Genomic DNA, 21537 nt, shown 5'->3' with positions numbered 1-21537 from the left:
AGTAAACGTCTTCTGATTTCCTGGCTACAGTCTGCGTCTGCAATAATCTTTGTGCCTAGAAATACAAAGTCTGTCACTGCCTTCACGTTTTCTCCCTCTATTTGCCAGTTATCAAATCAACCTGGTTGTACAAATATTTTTGTCACATCTTTCTTTTTAGGGGAAACCACACACTCATCTCCCCTCTTTCTCTTCACATCCTTTCTCCCTGCTACCCAATTTTACCTTATTTCCCATAATTGGACTATCTATTTTTCTATTTACTCAATTACCCTTTAGCTTATTTGAACTCAGACGTATCCTTTTCCACTCATTTCCTCCATTGTTTGCTTTGGTAATTACACAGCATCTCACCCTTCAACTCAGGCAACAAAACGCCATGGGCTAGCTCTGTAAAGGATTGATTGCTGAGCATCAAGTTGAATTAACTTCTTTGAAAAACATGGTGCTTTCTGCAAATATTTGTCTTTGCTCACATTAATCAGTATCTTTCTTGTCTTGCATAGAGAACCAGACAAAATGAGTTTAGCATACGGATTAAAATGTTGGACTAGGATTTGTTTTAGCCCCTATTTAATTTTCCATTTCTGTCTCTCTCTTCCTCTAACCCAGTGGTTGCCAACCTGTTGTCCGTGGACCACTAGTGGTCCGTAAGAACTAAAATATGGTCTGCAGCTTCACCGTTACTACAACTTTGCAACAAGAATGACTGGTCTTGCAAAACGCTCTTATAGTACTTAGGTGTATTAAATATGGTCCTTCTGTAAGCGAGCAACTGATGACTACTGGATGACATATGTTCTGTATCAGAAACTAGAGCCGATGTGGTCTATTCAAATTTTCTTAATGAGCACCCCAAATAACCAAACCAAATCTAACATTGACCAAAAACTGATTCATAACCCTTTTGGTACTAATGTTGAAGTGGGCTTCCTGATTAAAGCGGTCCCTAGTGAAAAAAAGGTTGGGAACCACTGGTATAACCTATTTTACAGAACTGTTGCAAAGATATGAGAGAGCCAGATTTGCCATGTTTGATTTTACTCATGGAAAAAGGACATAAAGTAATAAAGTAAAAAAACAAAACCCCACAATAAATATTACCTTTAATCGTGGAATGAAACAGAGAGAACTGTGAATTGAGGACATGCATACACAGCCCACAAACGATCTTTGTTGCTGATAACTACAGGAACAACTCTTGTGCAAAGTATGGACTTCAGTAATTTATTCTTTAAGTTTGTAAAAGCAAAAGCAAGGACAATACATTCAAAAGCAAGGAAGGCTGATTTCTAAGGTATGAAAATTTAATTCAGCTAACTACGACTATTACTTAAAGAAAATTGAATTAAAATTCAAAAAGTAGCAATCCCTACCCCCCCCCCCCCAACCTTTAGTCTTCCAATATTTATAAGCACAAAAGAGGCCACATCTTTTACACTCTCCAGGCCTCCAACCACTTTAATCCAGGCTTACATCTGTATAATCTGCATCCTTCATTCAACACTTATGGGCTGAGTATTACTGAGTGTACTGTATTTGGAAACTACAGTTTCATGCCTCATTTGACAAAAGCTATGAAGTTATAACTGAAACCAACACTATGCTTTTCAATGCTAAGGCCCTCAAAATGAATGGGTTTTGTTTTTGTTTTTGGTAATTCAAGTGAACATCCCAGTGGTGAAAGGTTTTTCTTTTCCCAACCTTCATTCTAACACTCAAGAAACAGTACTAGTCAGGACCACCTGTACGAAGACAGGGGCTATTTCACACTACACATTTGTAACACTATATTCCAATTTAACTGCTATTGCTGCATCCTATTGAATCTTGGTTTTACGGTTTGGTGAGGCACTAGAGCCCTCTGGCTGTGAAATCTAAATACACCTTTTAAACTATAAATCCCAGGATTCCATAGGATGGAACCATGGTGCTATGTGTAATATGAAAAAGCTCAAGGTTTCTAAAGAGAGAATTGATTTGGGTGAAAGTCATCAAAGACATATTCAACAACGCAAATTTAGAGGCTTGGAAGCCTCAAAATATATTTTAGGAACAACTAATATTATATTGAATACAGAAGTGTAGAACGTACATGAAGAAAAAAAGCAGAAAAAAACATCCTGTTTTTTTCTTTACTAGCACTGCAACTATATTAAGAAATTACACTTAAACTGCATATTTGGCCTAATGAATCATTTTCTAATGAGTACTTTAGAAAACAGGGTTGATTTTTTGTAAATAAATTAATCTTCACAGTTACATTGGGCCACCAATAATCCGTTACTGCATCCTATTGCAGCATACTCTGAAGAATCCAGGGAAAAACTCCACAACTTAAGACATACAGTTTTGTATTAATACAGGCTCACAAAACAATTTCAAAGTAAATCTAAAACAACATAGAGTATAAACTTCTATTCAAAGTGAGATATTTCCTTCAAAAATGATGAAGGTTCACATATGACAGGGAAGCTTTGTAAGGAAAACCAGCTTTGAAGTTTTCCTCTTCCCATACTTAAGTTATTATCTCCTAAACAGAATTTACAACTGCTCAAAGTTAGTATTGTTCTTACTACATGAAATCTACAATACAGACTTATAACACAGCACTTGGAATTTCTATTAAACAACAGTTACAATACACTTACTTAAATATCCACACACTAATATTATTTATACGCACTGCTATTTACTATGAACATTTATAGAGGAAGCCTCAGGAATTGTTGTTGTCTTTTATTTAAAAAGAAAGCAAAACGTGTGGTTTGGTAAAGCAGATGCAATTGTCATAAAGATCCTACGATACCAAATTTAAGGGGACAGTTATTTATTGTATGTTAGTACTGATTTGGGCATATGAATGTTCAATCTCAGAAGTTGCTGTGTTGAGCTTAGTTTCAATAAATGTTTATCTCATGTCTATGAATTTAATTTTTGCGGCTTAAATATATAATTTGGCATTTGTCTCTATCAAATTTCATTTTATTAATTTCTACCCAATTTTCCAGTTTAGGGAATTCTAAAACAATCTTGCCCCAAACCAGCTGGGCTGACCAGTTTCACCAAATGCCATTCCCTTCAGTTGGTCAAGTCTAATAGGAAGATAACTATCAAACTGTATATATTTTAACCAACCTATTCTAGAACTAATATTGCAATTGGCATTTAGCAACCAGCTGTGATGGAAACAACTGAGGGCCAAATGCAGCAGGTTTCTCAACAGAACGGAAGGGGCAGCTCTGTCTCATCTCTTCATGTACAGCTAGGAAGAAGAACCAGATGACAGTTGGGGGAGGAAGAGGTTTTGTGCAGCTAGTATTTCAGGAAGCCAAAACAATTTGTAATTTACAGGCAAGTTCACTCATAACTTAAACATATATGTATTCATTATTCCAATTTAGTTAAAGTAGGAGCAGCTGAAATGTCAGTGAACTGTAATTCCTATCAGTCCTAACTAGCATATCCAGTAGTGAGGAATGTTGGGAAGTCCAAAAATATTTCAACGGCTATATTTTACCCATCTCTGGATTAAAGTTATCGGTCTGGGTCTATAAATAGAACTGACATAGAATAGACAGCTGTAGGAGAAGGGGAGACTATCAAGTATTTCTTTCTCCTTTCTGAAAATAATAAAAACAACAGTACAGTATTGTCTTTTTGTACTTCAGTTCTCATCTCAACCTTCTGCTACAGGCAAAAGGCAAAACAAAATTGTTTCAATCCGAGATAAACAACAAAAAGTTCCAGCTGCTGGAGAAAGAGACTATTTAGAATTAAAACTGAATTAGTTAAAGGGGAAATACAGTTTGGTTAATTGCTAGAGTTTAAAACCTTGTGTCAAAACCTTTTTCGATCTATCTCTCAATCCAATCTTCTTTTTCTCAATTTTACCTACTACAGCTGGCATCAAGAAGGGAATGTATGCCCACCCAGAGTGCACTCTTCAGACCTCCAGCAATAGTGCCAAATGTAGTATTCCAGCACTCCAAATGCAAAAAAACAAATGCTTTCAAGCAGATGGGATTTTTCAAGTACATTTCTATAAGCATTTTTATAATCTAATAATATGAGAGGAAAAATGACCCTGAAGTAGTGTAAACCTGAGTGGAATGCAGACATCTGTTCTGGTTTCCTGACTAGGGTCCTTCAACCCACTTTAAATATTTATAGTTTTTAACTAGATTAAAACATTATAAGAGGGGGTTTATTCTCAACAACCTGTAACTGGAATTGATGTGCCAGCTTTTTCCAGTGTTGTGTTAAAATGAGAATAAAGTTTTTCTGTACTGTCCCACCATTCACATCCTCAGTACAAAACAGATCCAGAAAGGAGGTGGGTAGAAGGGAAGAACAACTCCTGAAATAGTAAGGAAACAAGAGCAGAGTGTAGTTAATTTCTCAGGAAGTGAATGGCATAAAGAACCTCCTTTCCAAACTCCCTACAACATTATGAGCCTGAGCAATTACTGAGTGGAACAAGCGCCTTTAACACCACCTGGTGCAATTTTCAGCATTTGGTCTTGCTCCCAAGTCTGTCATGGCTCATTTAGATAGCATAGTGCATTCTCTCTATAAGGCTATTCTCAGGAACCCTAGCGTTCAAAACCTAATGAGATACAGAGATTTTTATCATGACGTATAATGTAAATGTTAGCCATTGAACTCATAGTTTAGTCTTTGAGGGCTGCATTGAACAGAAAGCTTTTTTAGATTTGCTGAGTATCAAAACAAGTGATCTGCTTCAATATGCACACTTAACTAATACCCAAACAAAAGTGAGTCCAAACTGATGAAAGGAGGTCCTTTTTACAAACAGTTTGCTTGGAATCACAATTCCCTGATGTGACCTTACTATTTACACTATGGCTAGAATTCAGTTAGATAATTATGAATGCAAAACCTAGTTATGCATTTGTGACTGGCTCACATTCACATTCTCTGTTTATTTCCTGCATTAAAGAATCTGTAGAGATTGTGAAAGTCCACCAATCTCCATTTAGCAAATAGCAGCTTATTGATAGGGGTCTGTTCTCATCAATCAGGAAGTGGCTGACCTATGTCCCCACTCTAACCCTCACCCTCCCACACATACTTGTGTGAGCAATCTATAGTGTAAGAAATAATTTTAATCACCTTATGTTTAAGCGCTGTCACTTATGGTCTTTTTGAATGCTTAAGAACAATGGTGTCACTAGAGGGATACAGACAGGGTGACACCAAAATGACTGCAACCTCCAAAATCCCCCAATTTGTGTGGGACAAATGGCATCACCTCCATGGACCTTTGCCCAGATCACAATCCCTGGTCTGTGAGGCTGTAAAACAGCTTTGGAGCTGTCACTACTAAAAGACTCAGCTACCACTGCCACCAACCCTCGCATCTGCCACTGCTGCCCTCGCATCTACCACTGCTCAGGCCTCCCATGGCCATCTTGATACCTATAAGTTGGAGGAGAGAAATGATGACACCACTGCCACCACAGCTGGAATATGAGCCAGAGAAGGAGCATGGTATCCTCAGTATTTGAGGAGGGGAGAACATCAAGAGAAGTGGAGCAGAGAAGTGAAGAGTGAGCACCCACTTGATTACTCGCAAGTAACCTGGCCACTCTGAGCATGCCGGAAGGGAATAGGTCCATGGAGGTGACACCCTATTGCCGTATTTAGGGACGTCAATCCTAGTATACTGATTTGACACCAGCACTGCCTGGATGGGAAAATGGGTGTGGCAACTCTTTGGCACTTCTCCTCAAAGGAGTACTAAGAGAGCAAGCTGGTACTTATCTTAGGATGGAGTAAGGTCTTGCTTTTCACCACTCTACTTGCAGAAGGGGATGGTTCCTTTTTAAATATAAATGTTAATACTGTATCTCGACTGATCAAAAATTAACCACCCCCTTCTCTGAGGAGTGTGTCAAAAGACATTTTTGAATGCATGGACAAGAAAACAGTGGTTGCAGCCAGGAGCAGCTGGGCTTCTGAGATGGCGCGGGCACGTTTCCTTCTCCACAGAATGATCTTTGACTTATCCATAGATGGTATACTTTTTGCTTCCAAACTTGCCCTCAGTGTATACATGAAGTCAATTTATACATGAATATACATGGCAATTCTTCATCATGGGCTTGTTGTGATTAAAATAACATTTTAAAACAATTGGGTAGGCTAGAGATTCTCACCACCACACCAAGGCCACTGTTTTCAATTCTGCCTATTTTAATCCTGTATCAACTTTTTAAGGCTGAGATTATAACATTTTTGGAGGACAAAGTACCATTAAATACAGTGAGCCTTGCTTCTGGGAAGTTGTGTACAAAACAACTTGCTGGACTCAATGCTATGAGTCAATTTCAGTGGTATAATTATTTCCCAAAAGTCACTAATAAGGTAACAATAGGTTTTTACTGAGAAGTTATTTTTTTAGAATAGCTAAGAAACAGTTAACTTCATAGACATTCAGTGGTATACAACACAGCATTCCTATATGTTTATATTTTACAGAGAAAATTTGGCAAAGCAGTTTGGCAGGCAAACATATTTGCTAGAGTACTGAATGCAAGAGATATCTCAAGTTGCTTGGAATCCTGCATTAAGAATTATTTTTGCCTTCCCACTCACAAACCAACTCTCTCAATTAGGCAAATATCTGTAGGCCAATACTTAAAAATAGAAAAAGAAAAGTATCTTTAAAAATCTCAGTGTCAGGTACCAAATACAAAGCTGTGCGCGATTCATCTCTGTTGTATACAAGTTGTCTATCTTATACAAACTTCTATCTTAATGTCTCTCCCCTTCCCACTCTCGAAGAAAAAAATAGGGAAAGGAAAAAAAGAGATGTTAGCAAGAAAGCTGAATATAAATAATGGCTCACCAAACCAAAATCACTGTTAGCCCTGCCAATAAAAATGTTCCTTCTCTTTAGGGATGGCTAAACTACTAAAAACACCTCTAATGATCTTGTTGGAATCACTAGCCAACATTGCTAGTAGACATTGCTAAATAGATAACTGTCTTTCTGAAGGCTAAAAAGAAATGGAACTGCTTTGAAGTATACAGGAATTAATGGGCAATTTAAAATGGAAAATCCAACAGAGCCCTACATTCCCTCCTACTTACTTCTTCCCCAAATTCAAGCAGTAAGTGACTCCTCTGAATTAGAGTTTGTGTTGTAAATGCCTGATAATTAAAATTAAATCCATATCCTCAGGAAATCTTCAGATGTGGGGGAAGGGAGACTATTATAAATATAGTACCATCAATTTATAAAAACATGCCTAATGTGTGGGATTCATGTGTAATGAGGCAGAAGTCAGACTGTGTTGTCGAAACTCACAGCAACCCAGAAGTCAGACTGCTATATAATTATACACAATATAATCTACCTAGCCAGAAATTGTTCTTAAACCTAGAGGAAACAAACAATGAATCTTTGCTAGAGTAACTCTTTCAGCAAAGATATAAACAGAAATTAACGGAAGACTTGTTTGGGGGGAATAATAAACAAAATTGAAAAAGTAATTCTATACAGTTAAACCTAAGAGATACGGTTATATTAAGAGAAACAAAAGCATACTTCATCTCTAGGACCTCCTCTAAATGTTTTCTCCTCTCAGCTCGTAAGTTGGTCAAATGTGTTTCCTTCTCAGCCAGAGACTGCTGGGTAGAGGACAGCTTTGCTTTCATGGATTCCAATTCCTGTTTTACTTTTTCCATAGCCATCATCAATTCTTCTACCTAAGTAATTCAAGAATAAAAGAGAAAGGCAAGAGAAAATATGTAATTTTTAATATTTCTGCCATTGACTAGAATTACCTAATGAAGGGACAAGAAACATGTAAGCACTCAATTTATCTATGCATTGAATATTTATATTTGAATCTTATCTTATTGTTTCAATATAACATTGCTGTTCACATTATTATGAAGAAGTGACAAGACACACTTTCATTAAACAGAATGTGAATCACTACTCTGTTTTTCATTTACCTGATCCCCAACTGGCAATGACTCTTATGTTCCATCTGTATTAGAATGTACCATTGTCTAAAGATTACATTATAAACATTTAATTATAGAGCAATATTCTTAATTTCAGTACCTAAGCAATACTGTAGTTACGTATCACAGGGCAGAATAACTCTTTAGTACATACACAGTAGCTGAAGTAGTCCATCTCCCTCAGAACTCACATGGACAGCTAAGTTACAAAATAACCTTTCCATAATGCTGCATCCCATTATTACATTTTGTATTCACTACACAAAGCAAAACAAAACCAAAAGACACATCATGTTCCAATCACAGCTATAAATAAATTACTATAAAATGTTTAATGTGGACATTCAGGCAAGGCAGATTACCTCATGAATATTTAAAACCTTACTGAAGAAACCTATGGCTTCTGTTTGCTCATGCACTGGGTTTCTTGGTTGGTCTGTTGATTTTCCCTTCTTGATTATGAAATTTAAGTATGAGCAGAAAACATTACAACTGTGTGCTGCCAACCCCCGGGAGTTTACCACAATTATACTTATGTCATTTTTTATGTAACTGTTGAGGTTGACCATTTGGGTCAAACAGTGTTTAGGGAGCTTTTGTTAATTCTGCACATTACCAATGTTAACTTGTGCACATTTTGTTAATAATTTTAGGTTCTGCAATCAGAATGGAACTTGACCACACCTTGCTTGTCTGTAATAAGACAGAGCTGTCTATGAAACATGCATAGAGTTCTTTCTTCCTCTTAATGCACCCTGGGAAGCAAGATGTATTTGCACTAATTATTTTTAACACTCAAAAAATGAAGAGAGAAAATGACAGGTCTCTAAAGTGGAAAAAGCAGGACAACTATGCTTTACTTAACAAAATTAGAAACAGAAAAAAATGGAAATAACCAACATACATGGTTTTAATAATATCCTTAAGACTGTATCATTGTGAATGTTAAAGACAGAGCATATTTTCACTTGGAAAAGTGTGTTGTATTTGATATATTTGAGCTCAATTTAGTTTCATGAATGCATTTTGTATAATTTTTAAAATAAAGGTGAGCATCAATGTTATTTAAACAAAGGCAGACATGTCCCAAAATGGATAATCTAATCAAAATGTTCTGCTTCTTCAGTACTGCTACCACTTAAATAATATGAGCAAAGACTTAGTGACATCAGAATATACTGATGATCTTTTTTTGCCATCTCCCCTCATTCAGATTAATACTGAAGATTCAATTCAATCTTTATAAATGAAGTTCATCTACCTCCTCCCACTATTTTATCATAGGCATAGGATATTGATATATTTCCCTCAAAAGATGTAGGAACTCAGGCTCTTCATTTTCAGAAACAGAAGTTACTCTGAAAATTGCACCTTACACATTTTCTGTGGTTCCATAAATCCCTGCTGATTCTTTTATGAACATGTTATGAATATAAATTGGGCATTTAAAAAAATTCAGGTTAAGGCTCCTTAATTCTCCCAATGTACAGCATTTTGTAAGAAGCTGCATGTCAAGTACAACCAGATGGTCTACATAAAATCATAAACTATTAACTCTTTACACAATTGCACAGAAGTAACCCATGATTTCACAGAAGACACTTTGTAAAGAAAGCATTAGGATGTGTTAAATGCTATCAGATATTAGAACCATTTCTCAACTACTTATGTATGATCACTTGTAACCAATGGACTCGTTTCACCAGGCAATGAACGTGATTCCTAGTCTTCCTATAGTCTTGTGGTCCCATCATGCCTGCTCCAGGTTGTAGGGCCAGATGCTCTGGAGCTTCCAGAAATGTACATGGAGCTGGAGTGGGGAAGAAACCTTCTGCTGCACAAGCAGCACACATTTTTCTAGTAAATGAATAAGGCTAATCTTCAAACCATGCAAATGGACCATATAAAAACCAGTTTCCAATTCAGTTTATTTATTATAGAATTAAGCAGAGAAAGGTTTTTTTTTAAAAAAACATACCCGTTTTTAGAATAAAATGATGCACAGAATTAGCTAAATAACTTTTACTATCACAAACCTAAAATTGCTATCAAGCTCCTAATAATAACTTACCAGTGCAGCTTGCAGGTGGGGAGACACCTGGGATTCTGTGGCATGGCTTAGTTCTGTCTTGACCCTTTGCAAGCCAGTTGGAAACAAAGAGGATTTTAAAAAACTTATGGGGGCTGGACATCTCCCAAAATTAGAATTCAAACTGACCATCAAGGCCAAGAAGTACCTGAACATGTGTTGTTCAGGTCCACCTGGTTCATTCATGGAGAGCAAAGAAAGAAAAACAGCCTCTAGAAATTCTTATGACTATAGCTGCTTGGAAATGTCTAAAAACGCTTCTTTTTGGTTTAAGGAAACATTTCTCTGCTTGTGTGCATGTATATGTGTGTTAAGAGTCAGTTACTTTGTCTTCCCCACCAGTTTTGTTTACCAAGTAAAGCTCGCAGAGTTTCTGCAATTTTCAAGATGACCTCTTAAATGAATTTTAACATTTTTTTCCTTTGGCCCACACCTTCTTCAAAGTCTAAATGTGACCTCTATTTGTTACAATCTCCCAATACTGATAAGTTGTTTCCAAATCCAAACTCACAGGATTATATACTAACTCTTAGCTTGAACTAACACCAAATGCTATGACAGGATCTGCAAGCATATTTCAAGCAGAGCAGAATATTAGCAGATAGGCATGAGAGCAACAATGAAAGGAGAAAAATATATCATTAGTAGCAAAAGTACACATAGAACAATATTCTGTGTCACAAATGATGACATATGTGTATGGTATAGGATTCAACTGCTGTATCTAGAAATATCTGGACAAACATCCCAAGGTATACAAAAGATTTTACTGAAATCAAAAACGCCTTTTATACCATTCTACACCCAGGAGCAGAAATGAAACATAGTGTGGCCAGATGAGACTGGGAAGTAAGTATGTGCAGTTTAGGGCCAATATAAGCATAGTTCATGGGAAAGTCCTATTACCATCAAACCAATACACAGACGAGATTAACATTCTAAGTTACAATGCATGCATTTACTCTGCTGAAAGTAACCACAAGGAACCAATGACATTATAATGGCAAATTATAGGTTCATTTGGCCAGTACCTGAAAAGGAAGAAAGGCAATCTTTATTTATGAGATCATTGATGAAAGGAAAATGTATTAATTTAGAAAACTGCATTTCATAGACATTTTATTAAGAAGTTGGAAAGAAAAAAAGGAATTGTTTGCTTGATATTAAAATATGGCTGATTTTTTGTTCCACTCACAACTTAAAATGGAAATATTTAATAGAGTGTATGCTGCATTATCATTTCCCTTACAATTAAATAATTCAAGGATAAACTCAAATTACAGAACTTTTATGTGCAGAAAAATATACTTACAATACAGATTATAGAATAGATAATTAAAAAGATGTCTATGGGCACTTAGAGCTGAATATAACAATTACTAACAGTCAGGATGTGTTTCTCAAAAATCAAATAATACCCCACACCCACCGAAAAAATTGTGATAGGAGTGCCATAAGTCAGAAATGACCTTAAGAAACACACGAACAACATTGAAGCATGAAACCTTTCAGGTTTGTAAACATAAAGGAAAGATGGCATAGCACTACATATGAACATAACTAGAACATAACCTAAGCTTGGATCAACAGCATTGCTCAGGGGCAAAAAAAGCTAAAGCAGTTCTAGGCTACATAAAGAGAACTGTAGTGTCCCAATTAAGGGAAGTAAGTTTATTATTTCTGTTTTGGTCAGATTACATTTGATATACAGTATTCCATTCAAGGTTTGCACTTTAATATGGTTATTGACAAGCTGGAATGAGTATAGAAGAAAATGAAGAAGGTGATAAAGAGACTGAAAAACCAAGCCTTCTGGGCAACAGTTAAAGGTGTTAACTTGGTTTAGCTTGAAGAATAAGACTACAGTATGTGATATGATTGCCATATTCAAAAATCCAAAAGATTGCCACATGGAAGATGCAGGAAACTTGTTTCTTGTTGCTCCAGAGAATAAGGTCTGAATCAATGGAGGTTGGAGATTACATCTCAACATCAAGAACTTCCTGAAAATAAAAGCTGTTTACAAGTGGAATAGATTATCTTGATAGTTGGTCTACTTTCCCTCACTAGAGGTGTCTAGAAAGAGGCTGGATTGTCCATCTGTTAGGGATACTTTACCAATACTTTTGGCCTTGACAGAAGATTGGACTAGATCAGTGGTTCTCAACCTGTGGGTCCCCAGATGTTTTGGCCTTCAACTCCCAGAAATCCTAACAGCTGGTAAATTGGCTGGGATTTCTGGGAGTTGTAGGCCAAAGCACCTGGGGACCCAAAGGTTGAGAACTATTGAATTAGATGATGCTTAAAGTATCTTACAACTGTAAAACTGTATTATTCTGTGACTCTTCACAGTGGGACAGAAATACAATATGTGTAATACTTATTCTTGTGTGAACTAGGAAGGAGCTAAATTCCTTTCCTTGATGAAAGGAGGAAACCATCGTTCAAGTTTGCCTAAGTTGCCAGACCTGAAAAGAAGAAATAGCAGCTGTATTTTGTTAACGAGTGTTGGAAAAATGAAGGGAACCATGCAAATAACAAACAGAGCCTTGCTGGCATGAGAGAAGTATTCCTGAGAAGGAAAAGGAGCTGTTCTGTGGTTTTCTAATCCATGGGATATTTGAACCAGGCCATGGGAAAGAAAGGAACTAAGCAACTGAATGTCTGGCTTTTGCAAGGAACTGTATGCTGGCACCAAGTATTGTAACCAGTAAGAACTGTTTTCTATCTTTGCCTGTATCTGGATCACTGCTTGGATGAAGCTGGCCTGTGGCTAAATCAGCAGCTTCTTTTACTCTTAACACTGAAATGTTTATTTAAATTATAATCACTTCTCTATGTGAGGATATCATACTGACCTGAACTAGACATTATTAATTAACAAGAACTCATCAGATCTTTAAAGAATTTGGGTTTTGAAATGTGTGAACCAATAATATTCCAAGGGAGAATCCCTGCTCTAGAAAGTCAGCCGAACCTAGCCTAGAACCTTTCTCATGGTATTTAAGCTTCTTTTGCTAATTTTCAAAAGGAGAACTATCCAGGTCACGTGTTGGTCTTCCAGAGCAGTGTTTCTCAAACTGTGCTCTTCCAGGGGTTTTGGATTTAGGTCCCAGAAATCCCAGCCAACTTACCAGCTGTTAGGAATTGTGGGAGCTGAAGTCCAAAACACCTAGAGGAGAATGGTCTGAGAAACACTGTTCTAGAGGAAAGGTGAGCTCTGGGATTCCTGAAAGTAAAAAAAAGTCTTTCCATTCATGTTTAGGAGTCAGTGGATGCAGAAGAGTCCTCAGTTACTACCTTGTTTCATATCCTTAGAAAAGAGACTATATTGCTCTGTGAAGGAGCATATCCTTTGCATGCAGATGGACAAGGCTTCAGCTCTGGCATGTCCAGACAAAGATCAGATAGATGATGAAATCAAAGACATCTATGTGATATCCTAGGAAGTTCAGATAACGCCTCTTCAGTTTCTGAGAGAAGAGAGAAATGATCACCGGTATCTCATATTCACCATCTTTAGCTGCTGTTATTTCTTTTGAAAATACTCTTATTTGCATTGAAAGGCTTGCTGAATGCTGATTAGAAAAAAATTCCAACTGATATGGACAAATTTTAATTGATAAGGTGAAGAGCTAAAGGAATATTTAAAGTCCATTCTGATGTACACAAGTGCAAAACAGTACCTACATCTAATACCCCATTAAAATCTTTGAAATGGGAAGGAGACCCTTCCATTCACCTTGTCTCTATGGCTAATTAGCTTCTAGGACAGGACTGCACAATCTGTGGGACTCCCAACTTGCCCTAGCCAGCTTACGCAATGGACAGGAATTCTGGTAGTTGAAGTCCAAAACACCTGGAGGGGCACAGGTTGTGCAGGTCCACTCTGGGGAATGTAGAGAGATACTCTGAGTGATAAAATGGTGTGCTTGCCTAGAAACAGACTAAAGCTTAAATCAGTAAAGTAAAGCAGTTCAAGATTTATTTTAGTTGTGTTTAGGTAGGTTGAGAGAGCATTGTATGACTGCAGGATTTTAATATTTACGCCCATTAAAATCCACTTCATCAGAATACTACATTTCTTCTGATTGTCATAAAACAGGGATGACACCAAAATACGCAACAAGGTTACTGCTCCAGGGTTACTTTACAAAACATAAAGCAGGAAAGAAAAAGGAGAGATATCAAGACAAATGGGACTTCTTCGTACCTTTAGCCATTTAGAGCTTAAGTGATTGGAGTCACACATTCTTTCATTTAACGGCTTCAACAGCCAAGAAGTAGAATTGTGGAAAACAGTAAATCGAAGAAAGAAGGGAAAGCATGCAATTAAAAACAAAAACAAAGTTTAAGAAGAATGAATGTGCGAAGAGCAATTTAAATCTAGGGCCAAAAACAAGTTTAATAAAAAAGTTTAAAGATTTGTTTATTGAAAAACAGAGAAAAACAAAGCTGCACATAACCACAATTTTCACCTTTTGGCCTTCATCAAAGGGGGGAGAGAGGAGAGAAAGTTTTGATACTTACTGTAAATGGTCATTCTAGCAATCTACTACCACTGTGTTTCCACATCATGCCTGCCAGCTGATCAGGGTAGGAGATCAAAGTGCTAAACCATTTTATCAATTAAGCCCTTCTCTCCCTCTTTCAATCTTGTTACAGAACCTTGTAAAGTGCACTAAAGCCATGTAAAAGTTACAAATTTACAGGTTAACAAAACAAACAAACAAACCCCCAAACAAACAAACCAGCCACAGATGTGAGGTGAAATGCTTCTTTAACCTTCCTACAATTTCAGCCTCTAATTCTTAGCAAGGTTAAAGGAGCAATCCTATCACTGGGATATACCTAGGATTCCTAAGTGTAGTAGTGGCTACTTGAGTCTGGAAGAACCATTTGTAAAACAGTGCATCCAAAGGCTGTCTGACCACACCTAAAATTATCTACTTTATAAGGTTCTATCCAATACATATGACTTCCAAAAATGGCGCACATGTCTTCCAAAAATGATGTAACCCTGAATGCTGTTGTAGATGCCATTGATGGAGTTGAATGTGCCCACACCTGCTGAAGTCTCAGGACATGTGTGCAATCATAACACAAGTAAATGCAACCTTTCAACATATGTTGGGATTTACTGATAATGATGGCACCCATCTTTAGCTTTGAATGAATGTGTATCAAATATGTTTGAGTGGTTTAAACTGTGAGTCTTTTAATACTGTTTATATTTAATTCTGTTTTAATATTTGTATATTTTAAATGCTGTGCTAACGTTTTTTATGTTAAGCCACTTTTAGTCCCCTTCAGGGGAGATAAAGCATGGTATAAATAAATAATAATTGCTGAGGAAATGGCCACTAGAAACGACACCTTAGAGCAGGGGTCCTCAAACTAAGCCCCAGGGGCCAGATGCGGCCCTCCAAGGTCATTTACCCGGCCCTCGCTCAGGGTCAACCTAAGTCTGAAACGACTTGAAAGCACACAACAACAACAACAACAACAATCCTATCTCATCAGCCAAAAGCAGGCCCGCACTTCCCATTGAAATACTAATAAGCTTATATTTATTAAAATTGTTATTCATTTTAATTATTGTATTGTTTTAAAGTCTTTTTGCACTACAAATAAAATATGTGCAGTGTGCATAGGAATTCATTCATGTTTTTTTTCAAATTATAATCCGGCCCTCCAACAGTTTGAGGGACTGTGACCTGGCCCTCTGTTTAAAAAGTTTGTGGACCCCTGCCTTAAAGGTTGTAACTCCTGACTTTTCTGAGTGGCAGGAAACCCTTGTTTCTCCAGAACACTCTAATTCAAGATGATGCACTAACTTCCAGGAAAATTTCTTTCTTCCTCAGAGAAGAAAAAAAAATGGTAATCCCCTTGCCTCCCCCTTTCCCTTTATTTTTAAAATTTTCATAGAAATGGTACCATGCATTACCATGCATTAAGGAGTGAACGGTTCACTGTGGAACTTGAAATACTTTCAGCATTTTATAATCCTTAAAACCAAGCTGAAGAGAATCCTTGCCAACAAATTACAGATTAGTAATTATTTAATTAAAATTATTTCAATTTTGTGTACCAAAATCAAAATCAAAGGAGATGCTGAAGCCAGTGAAACCTAGGTTGGAATGTAACCACTTTTTGGTTTTCTCAGAAATCAGGGATTTGAGAATAGGGAAAGCTCTGCACTAGTCTCAATCATTTAGAAGTAGGACAGTGAAGAATTTTTCTTCCATCAACCAGATTTATTTCATATGGGAAGTAACAAAGACTAGATTGTTGAAACCAATTTGACAGTCATTATATGACCATAAACTCATATATTATTACATCCATCAAACATACTGTATATGTTTTATAATTTTATTACACTGTTAAACACTATGAGGTATTTTGTTGTTTTGTTGAATAGCATCTCCTTGAATTATATTTCACTCACTGCTGTACATGAAGATCTCCTGTGATGAATCCAAGGTTAACCTGTGTCTAATGTGTGAAAAGTAATCCCATGTTAGAGAAGTTTACCTAAAAAAAATCTGAGATGAAAAGTCAAGGGATCTGGTTCTTTCTTATCTTAGAGGCATTTTCCATGTTGCTCTTTTGAGGAAAAAGGAGTGGGAACAGGGAGTAGCAATTATCTTTAAATTGGCTCAGGTACAAACTGTTCTTTAATGCAAAATTACATTGTTTGCAAATTACTCTCAAGAAGGACTTCTTCTTCTTCAATAGAAACTTTACAGCAACAATTAGAGTATTACTCCCAAATATCAAAGAAGATATATATCTTAAAAGTGAAATAAAACAAGTTGTCTTCATTCATGTCCGCCAAGGAATTCACTTTCCTATGAAAAAAATGGAACTGAACTAATTCAAAGTTATTACATCTAATAGTTCTTCCCAAACTGCAATAGCAGCACTTAAGTGTGCAGACCTGTTTTTCAGCATGTGTCCTGGCTGACTCTTCTTGAGCGAGTACCATTTCTCGCTCTGCAGTAATTTGCACACTCTCCCTCAGTGCTTCTTCTAGTTCCTCAATCCGATCATCTTTTTTTCGCAGATTGTCCTGGAAAATGATAGGATATCAGATGAAATAGCTTGGATTTAAAGAGCAGAAGAAATTCCGCTTGTGCTGTACCAATGAAGTTACTTTCAAGGGATTGAAGCCCAGAAAGATAGATCTTCACACAGTGGAAAGAAGAGTGAAGGAAGAGCTGCACAGGTGAATAGCACAGATAATGCGAAAGTTAGCAAATGAAGAGATCAGCGGTGGTAGCAGTGCTCTTGGTGTTAGATCAGGTGATACAGTTGACAATGTGCCGCTGTGCAAAAAGACACAAATTCACATGCGTCTCCAGAGAAAGTTAGTAGGCAGATGGTGCAGCATAAAAGCAAGCATTCAGATTTGAGGCACTCAAGAGCTGACAGGCATAATATAGGAAACTGGAAGGGATGTATATTGCTGTTAGTAGTTGGATCAAGACAAATGTTCTGCTTTTCGAAACAGAGAGTATATTATGATATTTCAATCATCAAGTCCTGTCATATGACATTACCACAGTAAAAATGGCTGAAAAATGAAGGCCAGGAGATAAAGAGAGAAGCAGTAAAATAAATTGTATCTGAAACATTCTGCTCTTTAGGAAAAGGAAAAGACTCTTTTCACAATTGATCTCTATATATTTAAGCCATGTTATCAGAAGCCTGAAATTAGCAATCGATGCTTTTTGAAACTTTGAAAAATGTTTATTAATGCATTCACACAAATGCGAACATGCTTTTCTTCTAAAATTGATGAAATCGTTTCTTTTCTGAACTTACAATGATAGACGATCACCTACATACTGCTCTAGACTGAACTTGAACTAACAAGAGAATTCTGTACACATAATTAAACCTTCCAATTTGCACTACTTCATAACCATTCTGAATAAATTCAGAAAAGGTTGCTAGCCTTTTCTAAAGTTTAACATTCCACATTAGTAAGTAATATAAACTAAGAAACAAAAATGAGAATTAATGAATCCCGATTATTTTTGATTAGTCATTTCAACTCTGAGGAAATGTGCCGTCGTTGAAAAATCCAGAAAGCAGCTTGTTTTGCACACTTCATTCTGTAAATTATTTAAAATGTTATCATGACAGCTGCAAGACACAGATAATTGTGAAGATAACTCATCCACGTGAACTACTCCTATGTCTGCCAAATGTAGAAACTCCAAAAACCTCAAAGACAGGTACTTCACTCGCAACAGAGAAGTGCGACTTTTTGTGTAGTGATGGCAAAAGCTCAAAATCTTGATGTGAGGAATGAGAAAAAGGGAACTAAGGGAAAATGTTCAGCATATGCTGAAGTGAGTATTACAAGGTGATGATCGCTGATCTTCACAAACTGCTTATACTGACATCAAGAATGACTGCATTTTCTTTCAGCATCTTCTGAATGTGTTTAAATTAGAATTATCCTTAGTCCATTCCAAATAGACCAAGAAAATTACAGTGTGCAGAGTGTATTGCATAAAATACTTATTAAGTTTTCTATTTTATGTCTCATCCAGGCTGTTACATTCAGAATCTCTGGTGGTATTTCTAGTTCTGTTCCACAGTAGAATTATTTGTCCAGTTAAAGTAATTTTGGAAACTGAACATGTGAAGTATAAAGATGTTTAATCATATAATAGTTTCCACATGCATTTTCCATGCCTGATAGAAAGCAAATATTAGTAATTCAAGTAAACAATGTAAACTTCACTCAGAAATATTCAGAATAAAGAAGAATTTGCTGATAAATCCAGATCTAACTTTGTTTTTTATCTGCTGTTAGTTAACCTGGATTCAAAGAATAAGATGTCACACCTCAAGACTGTTTCACATGAGCCACCCTTACTCCAAAGACAGCTTCACTAAGTTAATTTGCTATGTTGGAAATAACATTCTTAATTTTGTAGGACTGAGAGATTGTTTAGCTTTTTGCATCCTATTATCGTGATTCACGTGAAAGGATAGAGGTCAGATCCATTTGAAAAGAAAGACACTGAACTATCTCAGGCAATATGCTTATAGTACAATCCTATACATATCTACTCAGATGTAAATTCTGGTGAGTTCAATAGAACTTGCTCCCAAGTAAGGGCATACAGAGCAGTTTGCATACTGATTATACTGCATTAGAACATATCACTAATGACAACCAGAACTTCAAAAGTCCTCTTCAGGAGATCTTCTTCCACTTTGGCTTGAAAGATAAATGGTGTCTAGGGGTTAGACTAGAAACAAATGTAAGGAGCTTCTTTTATAGAGGTGACTTTTTGGACTCTAATGCTCATCCTGTATTTATGGTAAACATGATGAGATACTAAAGCAAGACTTGGAGACAAAGCTGCCATGGCACTGCTTACTTACCAAACACAAGCCCTGGGATAAAAAGTGCACTGGAAGAATTCAGCTCTTATGTTCATTTTACAGAGGCAATATTTCAACTATCTTTTAAAAAACTGATTAAAGATATATTAAAGAAGAATTTGCTGATAAATCCAGATCTAACTTTGTTTTTTATCTGCTGTTAGTTAACCTGGATTCAAAGAATAAGATGTCACACCTCAAGACTGTTTCACATGAGCCATTAAGAGATGCATTGGTCTGTATTGGTGGCCCAATACTGTGTATTGTATATGTATGTGTTTTATATTTTTAATCGGAATTATTGTTGTTTTTAAATGTTGTAAACCGCAATGAGTCGCCGTTTTAGGCTGAGATATTAGCGGTATACAAGTGTACTAAATAAATTAACATGGACAACGCAGTGGGCTCTTGGTGTTCACTATGGTTTCTTTCCAGCACCTAGCCCCATGGATATCAAAATCTGTGGATGCTCAAATCCCATCATATGCAATGGCAAGCAACTCAAAGAAGTATTGGAAAGGGTCTGAAGATTTGTAAAATGACTGGAGGCTACAGCATGGTATGCCTACACATCAGCAAGTTCTTGGGAAAGGGAAAAATCAAGCATTTGCTTTTTAGATACCCCTCCTCAATATTTTCAAACCATGATTAGTTGAATCCATGGATGAAGAACCAGTGGACCAGAAATTAATTTAAATAATTGGTTTAACTGGATATATGATAGTTTTTGTTATTGCTTCATTCTCAATCCCCTTCTTATGCTTATGATAAGTTTCCAGCATCAGAATTCTCTGTATAAACAAACATTCTGTTATTGAAAAGACAAACTGCATTGCGTATTACAGACATTGGAGTGACGGCTTATTTATAAGTTTGTTCTTTTGATTGAAGATGGCCAGTTTCAGAAAATAGCAATCCCACTTAATAACAGGGATTATTACGCAAGTGACTATTAATTCCAAACAAAAGGATAAAACCCAAGTTATCTGAAATTGATGCTTCTGTATACTGATCTCAAGCCTAGCAATGAAACTTACAAAGTATCTCCCTATGTTTGACTTTTTTGTTTAATTTAATTCCTGGAGAGTAAATAATTGCCCTCATCCTGTCTGGAGAAAAGTGGTGGCATAATTTTGAAGAACACATCAAAATGTAATAATTATCCTGTGGATTTTTTAACATGTTTGAATGAGATGCTATCACACAGGAAAAATTCATTCCAAAAGCTACAAGGATAAGCAGAAGCGTTACTTGTGTGAAACACTTAATTTTTATTTTAATGAAAGCGAATAAAAAATAAATAACACAGCTGGGGAAGAGAGTGAGGCAGGAGTGATGGAAGGAGAAACAGCAGCAGGCAGGGAAAGGTATTTACACACATCTTCCTCCTTCTGTGCGTCTCACCACTGCCCCATCCTGCCTCAGCTGCTCGCCACATTGCCTCCCATTTTGCCCTCTCTTCCCTCCCATTGCTGTGTTCTGTGCTTCCTTCTGGGAAAAGGGAAGAGGAATCACCAGCAAATATGTTTTCCAGTCCAATCAGCCAACCTATCAGATACAGAGTTGATGGGCAGCGGCAGCACCTCACTCCCACTATTGGCCACAACTGATGGAAAGCAAAGGTACTCAGCTGTTCAGCCCCCTCCCTATAGAATGACAGGCCCAGATAGCCTCTGCCTTGGTTTCTGTCATGTAACCACTCTGCTGCTGGGAGAAGGTGGTCTCAGCAGCTTCCATGGATCCCTTATGGGCACACCTAATCTCCCCAAGAGGCAGTGAAATAAGTTGGTGAAACGCAGTATCTTTCATTAAATAGATAATGCGTCTTCAACCCAGTAAGTCTATTTCATACTGTGGAATATTTTGTGAAGAGTCATTGAATGCAACGTGGCGCTCTGTCAGTGGCTTTGTGGATGGAAGGAAATACGTCGTGAATAGGTGTGAAACTAAAGAGTGGAAAATGATCTGTGCCAAAACAACTAGAAAGATATTTCTGTAACTCCAAGAATACTTACAGATGCATATGTGCTTCTCAG

General features: G+C 36.8%; 1 protein-coding gene across 14 annotated transcripts in view; it reads right to left on the bottom strand.

Moving 5' to 3' along the window:
* Positions 1-21537, bottom strand: part of ERC1 (ELKS/RAB6-interacting/CAST family member 1) — a 167247-nt gene that overhangs the window by 65292 nt on the left and 80418 nt on the right. For 8 of the 14 annotated variants that reach the window (XM_067469265.1, XM_060776717.2, XM_060776721.2 and 5 more), the window contains 2 exons: positions 17034-17165; positions 7577-7737 (listed from right to left, as the gene is read on the bottom strand). In XM_067469265.1, coding sequence (XP_067325366.1) covers positions 7577-7737; positions 17034-17165 — 293 coding nt within the window. Of the gene's footprint in view, positions 1-7576; positions 7738-14303; positions 14358-17033; positions 17166-21537 lie in introns of all 14 variants that reach the window. The other 6 variants (XM_067469263.1, XM_067469264.1, XM_067469266.1 and 3 more) reach the window with 2 other exon arrangements.

This window comes from Anolis sagrei, chromosome 5 (assembly GCF_037176765.1).
Source record: "Anolis sagrei isolate rAnoSag1 chromosome 5, rAnoSag1.mat, whole genome shotgun sequence".
Lineage (NCBI taxonomy): Eukaryota > Metazoa > Chordata > Lepidosauria > Squamata > Dactyloidae > Anolis > Anolis sagrei.
This window is presented reverse-complemented; position numbering and strand designations above follow the sequence as displayed.